A 14,430-nucleotide genomic window follows, 5' to 3' on the forward strand; every position below is an offset into this window, starting at 1 on the left:
AAAAAGTAGTAAATACCACTAATTAAACTGTCAGACGTAGAGATTTTGGCAAAAATATTGATTAAGCTGGCATTGTTTTATTATAATTCAACAGTTCCTTGATTATCCAGAAGTCAGAGTTGCAGCATTTCCAGTCACTTAAAATACACCTGTGAGTCTAAACACAGAAAGGCCCAAACCACTAACTTAAAATCCGTCTAATTTATTCCATTGTCATGCTTCATTTTGAAACTGCCTGCTCTCCTTTACTTTAAACACAGAGCTAATAAGTATTTAACTTCTCAGCAGAAAACGCCTTAAAAGCAACAAATTAGAAATATGCAAATTAATGGGCAGGATGATTGTTTTTAGGTAGGAATATTGACAGAAGCAGGAAATTACAACCAAGAGATTGACAATGAGGAAAGAAACAAAAATGTTAAGGTAAAAACAAAATTAGAGAAACAGCTGTCTGGGGCCAGTTAGAGTAGGGGTAAGTAGTCATTTATATCACAGTAGTCCCTACAGACAACACGATACTGTAGTGATAACATCATATGTATATTAAACAACATGTATACTTAATATAGTGATAATACATAAATTAAAGTATTTGCAACGAATAAGTCATTGATCTTGCAGAATTCTATCATGTGATCTCCGGCATCATTTCTATCAGCAAGGCAGTATTTTCTAACTACCAATTCTTTGTTTCCAACTTTCTCATTTTGATCACCAGTAATTATCAGTGCATCTTAATTGCATGTTTGATCAATTTCAGACTGCAGAAGTTGGTAAAAATTTTCAGTTTCTTCATCTTTGGCCTTAGTGGTTGGTGCATAAATTTGAATAATCAATCGTATTTTTTCAACAACATAAACAGCAACTATATACGTGGATCTCACTGAATGGAATACACAGGAATCAAATTGACTACATCTGTGGAAAGAGACAATGAAAAAACTCAATATCATCATTCAGAACAAGGCCAGGACCCAACTGTAGAACAGACCGTCAGTTGCTCATATACAAGTTCAAATTGAAGCTGAAAAAAATTAAAACAAGTCCATGAGAACCTCCATTCAAGCCTCGAGTTGCAATATTGAAGGATTCAATAGGTAAAATATTGTATGATATAAAAAAGATAAAGAAGATGTAAGGAATACAAAGAGTCACTGTGCCAAAAACAATTGGTCGATGTTCAGTCATTTCAGAAGGTAGCATATGATCAAGAACTGATGGTACTGAGGAAGTCCAAACTTCACTGAAGGCACTGGCAAAAAAGAAGACTCCAGGAATTAATGGAATACCAATCGATATATTTCAACAAACAGATGCAATGCCTGAAGTGCTCACCCATCTATGCCAAGAAATTTGAAAGGCAGCTACCTGGCCAGCCAACTGGAAGAGAACCACATCTGTGCCCATTCCAAAGAAAGGTGATACAACAGAATGCGGAAATTATCGAAAAATATCATTAATATCACACACAAGTAAAATTTTGCGAAAGGTAATTCAAAAATGGTTTCAGCAGTGCATCAGCAGAGATCTGCCAGAAGTTCAAGCCAGATTCAGAAGAGGATGTGGAACAAGGGATGTCATTGCTGATGTCAGATGGGTCCTGGCTGAAAGCAGAGAATACCAGAAAGACCTTTAACTGTGTTTTATTGACTATGCAAAGGCATTTGACTGTGTGGATCATAACAAATTATGGATAACATTGTGAAGAACGGGAATTCCAGAACATCTGTGTTCATGCAGAAGCCGTACTTAGATCAAGAGGCAGTCGTTCAACAGAACAAGGGGATACTGCGTAGTTTAAAATCAGGAAAGGTATGCATTAGGGTTGTATCCTTTCACCATACTTATTTAATCTGTATGCTGAGCAAATAATGCGAGAAGCTGGACTGTGTGAACAAGAACGCAGCACCAGGACTGGAGGAAGACTCATTAACAACCTGCACGATATGCAGATCCACTGAAAGTGAAGAAGATGTGAAGCACTTACTGATGCAGATCAAAGCCTACAGCCTTCGGTGTGTACTGCACTTCAACATAAAAAATCCTCACAGTTGGACCGATAAGCATCATCATTAAACGGAAAATACAGAAGTTGTCAAGGATTTCGTTTTACTTGAATCTACCCACAATCAGTGCCCAGGGAGCAATCAAGAAATCAAATGACGTATTGCATTGGGCAGATCTGCTGCAAAAGACCTCTGTAAAGTGTTTAAAAGCAAAGATTTTACTTTGAGGACTAAGGGTGTGCCTGACCCAAGCAATGATATTTTCAGTCATCTCATATGCGTGCAAAACCCGGACAGTGAATAAGGCAGACCCCCCAAAAATTGATGCCTTTGAATTATGGTTTAGGCAAAGAATATCGAACACCAGAAGAACGAACAAATCCGTCTTGAAGAAATATAGCCAACATGCTACTTAGAAACAAGGATGACAAGACATCGTCTCACATATTTTGGGCATATTATTTTTTTTTTTATCGGGAGGGACCAGTCCCTGGAGAAGGACATCATGCTTGGTAAAGTAGAGGGTCAGAGAGGAAGAGGAAGACCCTCAACAAGATGGAATGACACATCACCTGCAACAGTGGGCTCAAACATAGCAAGGATTGGGAGGATGGCACAGGACCAGGCAGTATTTTGTTGTGTTGAACACAGTGTCACTATGAGTCAGAGCTGATTTGGTGGCACCTAACTACAACAACAAATTGAAGTATCTTTATTAGCATAATCTTGGATATTCATATTTGTAAGTGAATGAACAATAAATTATGTTTAGAAAACCCTGTAGAAAATGTATAAATATATGATCATGTAAATATATTAACATTTACACAATAAGAAATGTTTTGTTACCATTTATATCATACATCACTATAGAAATAATGTTAATGATTAAAGCAAAGACCAAGTATCTGGTATAAATTCATTAGTATGGAACATCATATTCTGGCAGTGCTAGATAATAGACACTGTACATCAATCCAAATATGCAAAATATAGTTGGAATTTACATTATGTTACATACACATTTGATCAAAACTAATGACATTCAATAGAGTTACCATGCCTTGGACTTTTAAGAAAATTTACATTTCATGTAAAAATTAAAATGATTTTAAACTTTTTATTTACATATGCTGTGTGATATTTAAGGAACCTTGGTTGCACAGTGATTAGGTGCTTGCCTGCTAACTGAAAGGTTGGCAATTTGAACCCACCAGGCACTCCATGGGAAAACACATGTGTCCATCTGCTTCCGTAAAGATTACAACCTTGGAAAACCTATGGGGCGGTTCTGCTCTGTCCCATAGGGCTGCTATGAGTTGGAATTGATTCGACAGCAATGGGTTTGGTTTCTTTGGTTATGAGATATTTAAAGTCTATCTAGTGAATTTGACTTACATTTATGTCGTGTGATTAATTATTTCATCTCTAATTTTTTTAGCAGAAATCAAACGGTTAAATCTGGGAATAGTTCTAATAGAAACAATTGAAGTTACTAAAAAAATTAGTAAAAGAATCAATTCAAATATCTTAGAAGTTGTATTTTATTCTATTTATTACTTAACTTTTAAATTTAATGAAGCAATGCGACTACGTCAACAGTATTTTTTAGATGGAAAAACTAAAATGTCAAAAGGACTAAGTAATGTATAAGGTTACATGTTTAATTGGAACTTGTTTCAAAACTAAAAGTTACCTCCCTAACGCTGTACTTGCTACTTCGTCTGGCCCCTGGACTGTGCAGACAATACATATCACAAAGCTGTTCTGCTTTGAAAAACTAATAATGGTGTACAAATACTTAACTAATAAGTAGCAAGAAGTATTTAGTATTCATAAGATTTTCTGTCTATTTTTTCTCATGTTTCATTGGGTTAACTGGGCAGGTCTTTTGCTGGTCTCATCTGTTCTTTCTCATATGCCTACATTCTACATTCTTCTAAACCAAAAATTTACCAGGGCTTACAAGCCTGGCAGTTGGTCTACTGGCTGTCAGATGGTGGGGTACTTCGGTACTCTTCCACTTGGCCTCTCATTGGTCTTTCTTGCAAGGCCATCTCAGGGTAGCATTCCAAGAGGTTGAAGGCCCAGGATCTGAAAATTACAGTGTCATTGCCACCATGTTCTATTGGTCAAAGCAAATCACAGGCCAGACCAGATTCACAGGGTGGGGGAGATGGATTCTACCCCTTGATGGGAGGAGCTGCAAAGCATTTGTGACTATACTTAACCTGTTAGAGGTTGTTTCTAAATCTACCGTTAATTTTGTGATCTTATTAAACCATTAAAATAACCACATACATATGTACATTTTACACAGAAAATTTGTACTGCTCATAAATGTATTTTGGGTGTGTGTTCTTTGCAATTGTTATATGATTGTGTTCCTCTTTGGCGTTCTGGTATGTTACATAAAAACTTTAGTATTACTATATTATCTCTATTAGAGCATTGAAAATAAAGCATTTAAAAATATGAAAATTGATTTTAATTATAACCATAATTGTTCTTCTTGAGAATGGTGTTTATTTTTACGCTGTTTTAGGCAGAGATTGAAAGATGTATTTAAATTTGTGACCTTTTATTCTAGAATGCAACTAATGAACTCACTAAACAGTCATCAAATGTGAAGTCTCTGAAATTTGAACTTCTAGCAAAAGAGGAACACATAAAGGAAATGCATGAAAAGTATGCTCTTTATATTTCTATCCGTTGTATTTGGTGCCACCTAGTGGCAGTTAATGCTATTAAATATTGCAACCCAAGAAACAAGGACATGTTAAAAATTGTTTTCCTTTGTTAGTTCATGTTTAAGTCTACGTAAGATGAAAGTTTAAGTTATATTACATACATAGTGATTAACAGCAAGCTAATTTCTGGTTTTTATTATACAGTATTTAAAATGAAATTTTCCTTGTTAGAGTAAATATTTAATTTTGAATAAATAAGAATTAATGGCCTCAAGACTATGAAAAAAATTTATTAATGTGGCAGTTATTTGACCAAGAAGATAATGTGTATGTTCATACTTATATTTAAAATAATAAGAGGTTATAAAAATTAGTGTTCTGTGTTTATTAATAAAAAAGGTTTTTAAAACTTTCTACCCCATTGAATCAAAATAATTTTCCTTCTATACCTTTTACAGCTGTACTGGAGCTTAGGTGATAACACAGAATTTCAGTCTGTCATTGATAAATTTAAGATACATGTATCTCATACACATATATGTATACTACTTTATAAAGATTTAACTAAAAGTGACGTTCATAAATAAAACTATTAGGTTAAAGGATTCGTTTTTTTTTAAACAGAATATCTTGAAGTTTATTTACAGATTAAGAGGCAGTGTTGCTTATTGGTTTACAGTGAGGGCTTAGAACAACTCTGAATCCTGGCTGCTCTATCAGCTCTATGCCTCAATTTAATATTAAGTCAGTAGGTTCTTAGAATCAAAAGAGCTAATACATATAAAAATTATATCAATTCAATCTCAAATGCTATTAATTGAAAGTTTTCTTTATGTTACAAGATTTTACATTTGTTTATTAAAGTATAGGTATCACCCCTATACCTTATGCTTTTCGATTATCTCTGAATATCATTTAGATTTTTCTTAGCTCTGCAAGAATGTATTTAAATACAATAATTTTAAGTTTTCATAAATTTTACTGGTCTTATTCTTTTCTCTGATTTAATGTACATATGTAATACCATAATAATCAAGTGACAACTAGATTATAGATTTTACAAATATTCAAAATATTAATAGATCAGTGTTTTAATATACAATAATACGTTGATATCCTATATAATTTATTTTAATAATTTACTGTTTTGTTAGAAGATGGCATTTAAAAATTAACAGCAGGTATCATATCAGATAATACATAAGAAATCACCCCTTTTAAAAAGTTCTCTATCACTCTTGATAAAATATCTTTTATTTTTCTTTCAAGAATGTCTCGAATGGAGAGGGATATAACTATGAAAAGACATCTGATAGAGGACTTGAAATTTCGACAGAAAGTACACTTGGAAAGTAATGAGAGTATTAATGAAATGCTGGAAAACCTCGAAAAAAAGGTATCAGTTTTTCTGTTTGCTGACACTAAAAATGTCAATTCTCACTACTATTCACTTGCTTAACTTGAATATTCAATCCTAATTAATTTATAGAAAATACTCATAGACTATATATACTGTTGTATATCATTTGCTTTAAAAGTATATTATTTGTTTTAACCCAAGACTTTAAAATCTGATGCACAATGGACACAATATAGCCACATTCTCATGTCTGTTGGTAAACATTCCATGAGAAGATAATCAAGTTTAATTTTTTAAATCTGTAATATTTTTGGAATAAACAATTATGTTATTCAGTATTTTTTTTAAGTGTAATTTATAATGGTAAAATCAAGCATGTATTTTTAAATGAAGAGTAACAACAAATAGCTATCATAAGTTCTTTAAACAGTATACTTTCTATGTGTACACCCCAGTGCTGTGTGTATACTTAACTCAGTGTACATGGAAAACGAGTTGTATTTAAAAGAGTTCTGTAATACCTGACGCCAAGTTAGGAATCAGCAATTTGCTTACTAAGAGATACATTGTGGGGGGGAAAAAAAGGGTGCTGTTTATACAACTCATGAAGCACCTTGCGCTTTGACATTTATTAAATGTTGTCCACTACTGTGAGAGCATCTCCCTTTTTTTCCTTATTGGAGATAAAAGTGTGTAAGTATCCATTAGCTCAAAAGAACTTAAGAGAAAAAATTTCTACTGAGCAAGACAATACATGGGATTTCCTTTCTCTTTTTTCCTTCATATACCACATAAATTATAACTATGTCCTATAGATATTATTTTTTTTTGGAAACCCTGGTGGCATAGTGGTTAAGTGTTACAGCTGCTAACCAAGAGGTCACCAGTTCGAATCCACCGGGCACTCCTTGGAAACTCTATGGGGCAGTTCTACTCTGTCCTGTAGGGTTGCTATGAGTCAGAAATGACTCGATGGCAGTGGGTTTATACATATTTTTCAGTATTATCCTTTAAATTTTGTTCATCTTTTAACTTCAATAGTCATTTCAGATAAAGTCTTAGAATCTTGGTATAGGCAATCATATTTAGTGGCATTAAATTTTTAAAAATTTCTTGTTACTCTTTAAAATTTATAACAAATATGTTTCACGACTTACTTAATTTTATCCTAGAAAGCACATTTTACAACTATAAGTTATCTATAACTTGGCTTGTTAAGCATCAAAAACAATTGTCTCCTATCTAAGGAAACTTAGGTTAGTTTTAAAGGATCCAAACCTCACTGCCATTGAATCTATTCTAACTCATAGCAGACCTATATAGAACAGCATATAACTGCCCCATAGGGTTTCCAAGGCTGTAATCTCTAGAGAAGCAGACTGCCACATTTGTCTCTTGATGAGTAGCTGGTGGGTTTAAATCATCAACCTTTCAGTTAGCAGCTGAGTGCTTAGATGCTGAGCCACCACGCCTCCTTGTTTTAAAGTCTATGTAGTTAAAATTGATAGTGTGTTAGTAGGTGAAAGACTATATATATCCATTATTCATATATTTCTTTGTGCAATTTGCTTTTGCCATTGATTTGAGGACCGTTTTTTTTATACATGCACACACCCGTTGCTGTCAAGTCGATTCCAACTCATAGTGACCCTATATAATTGCCCCATAGGGTTTCCAAGGAGCAGTTGGTGGATTCCAACTGCCGCCCTTTTGGTTAGCAGTCGATCTCTTAACCACTGCGTCACCAGGGCTTCTAAGGACTGTTAGTGTCATTTATGAGTTCTACAAATCTTACAATACTTGAGTTTGATACCATTTTGAGTTTGATACCATTTATGAGAAAATAAATGGAATTAAACTAATTTATGCATTCATTTAGTTCTCTGTTGAACAAAATACAGGATACTACTAGAGTGCCTTTACCAATAATAATTGTCTTTATGGTTTTACTGTAGGTAAAGACGTTAACTGAAGAGTGTTCCAACAAGAAGGTATCAATTGACTCACTAAAGCAAAGACTTAGTGTCGCTGTAAAAGAGAAGTCACAGTATGAACAGATGTATCACAAAACTAAAGAAGAGTTAGAGAAAAAGGTATACTTTTAGAACATTTTAACTTAGAGATAGAATATAATGACAATGTCTTTTACATTTTTGTCACTTTTTTCTCCAAAAAACTATGACTACTTAGATATTTTAGGTAACAGTAAAGAGCATTCATTCATATCTCTACATGAAATACTGAGATCTTGTTTAACATTAGTGATGGTGCTGTATAAGGGAAGACAGATTTGGCAGGGGTGGGAGGAGTCTGGATAATTTCTGATAAATAAAGCTATTGTTGAAAACTGGCATTTATACAAGTGGATGTGTATTTTGTAGATTAATCTGAACTCAAACTATTTTTGTTTGATACATGGAGTAGCATCCATGTATTTAACTATTATTTTTTAAAGCATAAATTAATTTTGGTGATAAATACATGTGAATATGTACTAAGGATACTTTGTTGAAAATAAAAACAACCATCAATATTATTCAAATAAAAATATGTACAAATAAAAGGAATAATTACAACCCTTTCCTAATCTGACATGCGTAACTCCCAAAATAGTTTATGAAATATTTTTTATAAATTATTTTATATGTCTACTGACCTCTTGCAGGATCTCAAGCTTACTCTCCTAGTATCGAAAGTCAATGAGACTGAATCTGCGATGGCAGAAATTGAAACGGCAGCATCGAAGCAGCTTCAAGGATTAGCATTGCAAAGTGAGCAGGTCCTAGAAGGTGCACAGAAGAAACTGCTGTTAGCCAATGAGAAAGTGGAAGAATTTACCATATTTGTGAAGGTTTGAATCATTTGCTGTTTACTAACTAGTACTTCTCTTCAGGCAGAGTAGGCAATGGCCTACTTCAGATGGTTTGGGGAAAAAACTGAGAATGATGGGTGGAGGGGCAGATATGAGACTAAAAGATACAGTTTGCCAAACTACTGAACGGTACTCCCACACATGTAGTTGGACAATATTTCTTCCTTAACCCCTCTGGAGAAGTTGCAGAGAAAAGGTGCTAGATTCAGAGATACCAGCCCTGACAGCCAGAGATTTGGTGACTGGCTCCGCCCCTATTAATCTCACTGTGAGTTGACACCATTTTCACTGCGTAATCCATTTTTCTAAGAAAGGGTCATCGCCTAATTAATGCCAAAACCAGAAGCATTGGCAAAAAACTCAATGTTTTGATTTTCTCAGTGCAAGATCTTCATCTTTCTATCCCTTGCATATATGGCCCTAGGACTAGATGGGAAGGCGCAGGAGCCAGCATCTGTGGCAACGGACCATCAGTAACTTCCTAAATCCTACTGCATTAGATCTAAGCTTCCACTTGGCATTTAAGACTTTCTATAACCGAACCCTATCCTGCTTAAATCTAATCTTCTTTCCTGCTCCTCTCCAACTTTCTACCCGTTCTGTGCTCATTCTTGCCTTTGCTCAAGCTCTTTCTTACTTGAAATGCCCTCTGGTCTTTACTGTCTCCTTCAGGTTTAGCTCAGTGCCTTTCTCTTTCATAAATTCTTCCTTTAACTCTTAGGTGAAGAGCATAGAGCCCAACTCTGCCACTTACTAGCTGTGTGATCTCAGGCAAGTTACTTAATCTTTCTGTGCCTCAGTTTCCCCATCTAAAGAATGAGTATGGATTGATGGAACCTACCTGAGGTGAGGATTTTAAGAAGTTAACAGAAATAAAGCTCTGAACAGTGGCCCATAGACCAGAAGTGCTAAGCATCAGTTATTACTAATCATAGTCATCACATGGTGCACATTTATTCTGTGTGCCACACAAATTCACACATAATTGCAAACTTGAATTTTTGTTGTTGTTTCAACTAGATTATAGCCAACTTGAGGACAGGGATGTTGTCAAGCATTATCCCTAGAGAAATGGCATACATAATAAAAAAAAAATAGGGCTCATTATATTCTTGAGCAGTTGATTTTGTATCTGCTTCAAGAAGCGTCCTGGATACATCACTGCTCAGACTGAAAACTCTGTGAAGGCAAGAGCATAGTTAAAGGAACAGGCATAGTTTCTACATCAAACATTATGATCACCAGGACTCATTCTGTTCAGAGCTTATTAGAGTATCATGTACACAAAAGTACTTAATAAATATTATTAGTAGTATTAATAGTAATAATGTTTGTTCTGGCCCTGTTGTGGAATCTGTGTTCTCTTTTGTCTTTTCATTTATGCATAGGGTACAACCAGATTATAGAAGAGGTGGAGTGGCCATCTGTTCTAGATCTAGTCTTGAATATGGAATTTTGCCCTGGGGTAAAATCAAGTGCTTTGAGCATCTGGACTGGATATATGTGGCAGAGCTGAGGCTTTGAATTCTCCTAATAACTGAATAAATCACACAAGGGAAATTTCTAGAAGTATTTGCTCAGTTTGACTCAGCTCTGATATAGGCTTGTTAATGCGCCTGTATATGAGAGTCATATGCCAAGCTCTATCTTCTCAAAGGTTTTGTTAGCTCTGAAATAAATACCAGCTAAAGAACAATATTTAGCTGGAAAGCTCTGAAATAAATACCAGCTAAAGGACATCATTTAGCTGAAAGCTTAAGTGGTTTCATTTTCAGTATTATTACTTTGGCAATATTTAGTAAGATATTTTGGACCTATAAATTTCTTACTTCTTTAATGAAAACATTTGTGGAGCATTTTAATTTTATTTTCATAATACAGTAAAACCTGGAAAAGTCAGAACCTGTGTAAGGCAGAAAGCTGACAAAGAAGGAAAACTCAAATATTTTTCACTAACTAGAGAACGATAGAAAAGTGATGACTGCAGATAGTAAACATTTACACTATACCAAAGATGAGAAGACCAGGGGGAACAGGGAGACTAGATCAATGGAAACAGAACAACCAGAAGGGAAGTAATGAAAATGCTGATATATTGTGAAAAATGTAACCATTGTCACTCAACATGTATAGAAATTGTTAAATGAAAATCTAATTTCCCGTGTAAACTTTCACCAAAAACACGATGAAGTATTGAAAAAGAAAAATGGTAACTGCACCCTGTCGGAGGTAGAAAACTTGCAAGAGCTGGAAATACGAGGCAGTCCTGTCAGTTCTGGCTCTCACAGGTTTCACTGTACAGTTGTTAATAATTTGGCACTGATCTTTTAATCGTTAATTTTAAACAGTTCTATGATACAATACAACTTGAAATAACTATTTTTATCTTACCTCTATACTAAGAAAGGTAAATGACAGTTGTTTTTAGAGAAAAGTCCTGAGTACAGATTACATTAAATGGGTGTACTTTATAGTATGTAAATTATATCTCATTAAAGCTGTTTAAAAACTGTTAAAAAAAAAAAATGCATTACTTCCCAAGAAACCATGATGGTTGTGGTGACTCCAGAACATTTGAACAGTCATCATCACCTCTGTCCCAATGATCTAATCTTAATTGAAAAAAGTCTAATCAATCCGTGATGAATCAATGAAACTAAATATTACTTGTAGCTAGCTAACAGACAAAAACTCATTGGTAAAGACTGGAAACTTTGATCTAGTAAAACTGACATATAGTAGCTTACTATTTTTTTCCCTAACACTATTGCTAGGTATTTACAATAAACTGGAGATATAATAATTGAAAAGTAGAGTAATATTTTATTATTATAATAACTGAAAAGTAGAGTGACTTTGAGATGTATATTCAAGTTTTATTTTGTGAATGCCCTCAAGTATTGGGAGAATTCCTGCCCAACATTCCAAGAATTGCAAGAAGACAGACAGATTTTTGGAAATTCAGTTAACATTTGGAGGCTGCTACTTTGCTCCATGCAGTGTCTTTACTTACCTTGAAAATAAGGATTAACCAAGGACCATTACGGCAACTAGAGTGCCACTTTTTGAAGCTTCTAATATTTTTCAACAGTTTGGTATTTACAGGGTTTTGCCCAGTTTGGGGGCTTTAGGGTTGCTTAGAAGGGAACTGAGCAGATTTTGAACTGTGGAGAGAAGGTCGTTTTGTAATGGATAGATAAGAGGTAGATGAAAGTAGCACCCAGAGTTGAAAACAGGATGATTTGTTTTTAAAAAAGATTAAAGTAAACCTGAGTCTCAATACAAGGTCAATGTGATGATATAAAAAACAAAAACTTAACTTGAATATTTGAGTGGAAAGCAAAACATTTCAATGAACTTAATGCAATGGAGGCTCTGCTATATAACTGAAAGGTATAAAAAGAAAAGGAGTATTCAAGCATTATGAAATATATTTCAATCAAATAATACATTTTCTAATGATAAAGCCATTTAAATGAAAGTATATGGGTACATCATTTAGTAACATGCTTCTCACTATACAGGCTGCCTAAGGTTGAGTGATCCTAGTGATTCTCTCTCACATAGGTGCCTCTTTTTAATGTGCAGGTGGATCCTAGAATCCCTGTACTATTCACCGCTATTTAGAAATTCCTTTGGGATGCATAAGATGCTGAAATAAATAGGTTGAAGAGTCCACTGGAAAATGTAATCACTCACCCAAATCTATTTGTACTTTATAGTAAAATATTAGTCACAGCTTTGCATCTGGCTCTCTGTCTTTCTCCCCAACACAGTTTTGTTAGGATTTTTGGTGACTTTATATTGATGTAGACCATTCAATGCTTTTTTGGCTACTTAATTCTTTGGCATCTTCAGTTTTAATTATTAATCCCTTATAGTTCCAACCTACGCTTTGCACCACTGATTTTCCTTCTGTGTTGGATCACCTTCAACAAACATCATTGTCCAAAAATAACCTCCTTTGATGCTATAGCTCCCCACCCATTTCTTTCTTCTCTTACACAGCAAAATGCTTTAAGAGTGATATCTGCTCTCTCTCTACTTTTTCTCACTTTTTCTTTTGAATCTTCTCCAATTAAGCTTTTAATTTCATTACTCCACTGAGCAGTTCTTTTCATAATGTCTAATCTATGCTCAGTTCTCATTCTGATCTTACTTGAACTCTCAGTAGCATTTGACATTATTGATCACTCCCTCCTCCTTGAAACACCTGAGGTACAACATTCTATTTTTTTATATTCCCGCAGCTAGTTTGCTTTTCTCTGACTTCTTTGCTGATCCTTCTCTTCCTAATCGGTATCTACCTAAATGTTGGTGTTCCCTAGGACCCAGTCTTCATATTTCTCCTCATCACTACATATACTTACTTTCTAGGCAGTCTTTTCCAACACCACAGTTTTAAGTACCATCTACTGACTTAAGACTTCCTAATGTATATCTCTACCACCCATCTGTCAGTTTGTAGTACTATGGTAGCTTGGGTGTTGCTATGATGCTGGAAACTATGCCACCAGTATTTCAGATACCAGAAGGGTCACCCATGGGCGGACAGGTTTCAATGGAGCTTCCAGACTAAGACAGACTAGGAAGAAAAGCTTGGCAATCTACTTCCAAAAATTAACGAATGAAAACCTTATGGATCACAACAAATTATTGTCTGATATAGTGCTGGAAGATGAGCCCCACAGGCTACAAGGCACAATACAATAGCCATAAGGATAGACTCAAACATACCAATGATCATGAAGATATCACAGAATGGGGCAACATTTCGTTCTGTTATACATAAAGTCATCGTGAGTCAGAGCTGACCTAATGGCAACTAACAACAATATATGTCTAATCTTGACTTCTCCCTGAAACGATGGATTCCTATCACCACCTGCCTAACTGTGATCTTTCCTTGGACGTCTAATAGGCATCTCAGACTTAATAGGTCCAAAAATTAGATGATTTTTCTTCTTTCAGGCCTACTTCATTTACAGGGTTCTCCATGGCCATCATTCAGATGGTTAGGTCCCAAACCCGGAGTTATCCTTGTCTCTTCTGTTTCTCTCACCTTGCATTTCTAACCCTTCAGCAAGTGCTATTTGCTATTACTTGAAAATATACCCAAATTTCTGCCACTTCTCACCACAGCTGCTGTCCTGGTCATAGTTAGCATCATCTTTTGCTTGTACCTCTGGATTGGTCTCCTAGCTAGTCTCCCCCTTCAACTGTTGCTCCAGAATAATCTTTCTCCACCCTTTGACCAGAATGATCGTTTTAATGTAGGAAACATACCCTGTCATTCCTTTGCTCAAAACTGTCTCCAGATTCCTCAATTCAGAATAAAATAGAATCTTTACTGCTCTACAGGGCTCTCCATGATTAGTCTTATTGTTACTTATGTGACTTCACTTTCTTCTGCATTTCAGCTCTCTTATTCTACTCTAGCCATACTGACCTTGCTGGTCCTTGGACACTACAAGCCCCCTCTTTCTCAAGATCTTTGCCTTC

The 14,430-nt window shown here is 35.0% G+C and overlaps 1 protein-coding gene across 5 annotated transcripts in view; it reads left to right on the plus strand.

The window, feature by feature from the left end:
* CNTLN (centlein) overlaps positions 1 to 14,430 on the plus strand; it is a 249,024-nt gene that overhangs the window by 202,041 nt on the left and 32,553 nt on the right. For all 5 annotated transcript variants that reach the window (XM_049895236.1, XM_049895238.1, XM_049895239.1 and 2 more), the window contains 4 exons: positions 4,597 to 4,694; positions 5,966 to 6,092; positions 8,012 to 8,149; positions 8,722 to 8,907. In XM_049895236.1, the coding sequence (XP_049751193.1) occupies positions 4,597 to 4,694; positions 5,966 to 6,092; positions 8,012 to 8,149; positions 8,722 to 8,907 (549 nt within the window). The remainder of the gene's footprint in view (positions 1 to 4,596; positions 4,695 to 5,965; positions 6,093 to 8,011; positions 8,150 to 8,721; positions 8,908 to 14,430) is intronic.

This window comes from Elephas maximus, chromosome 9, assembly GCF_024166365.1.
Source record: "Elephas maximus indicus isolate mEleMax1 chromosome 9, mEleMax1 primary haplotype, whole genome shotgun sequence".
Classification (NCBI taxonomy): domain Eukaryota; kingdom Metazoa; phylum Chordata; class Mammalia; order Proboscidea; family Elephantidae; genus Elephas; species Elephas maximus.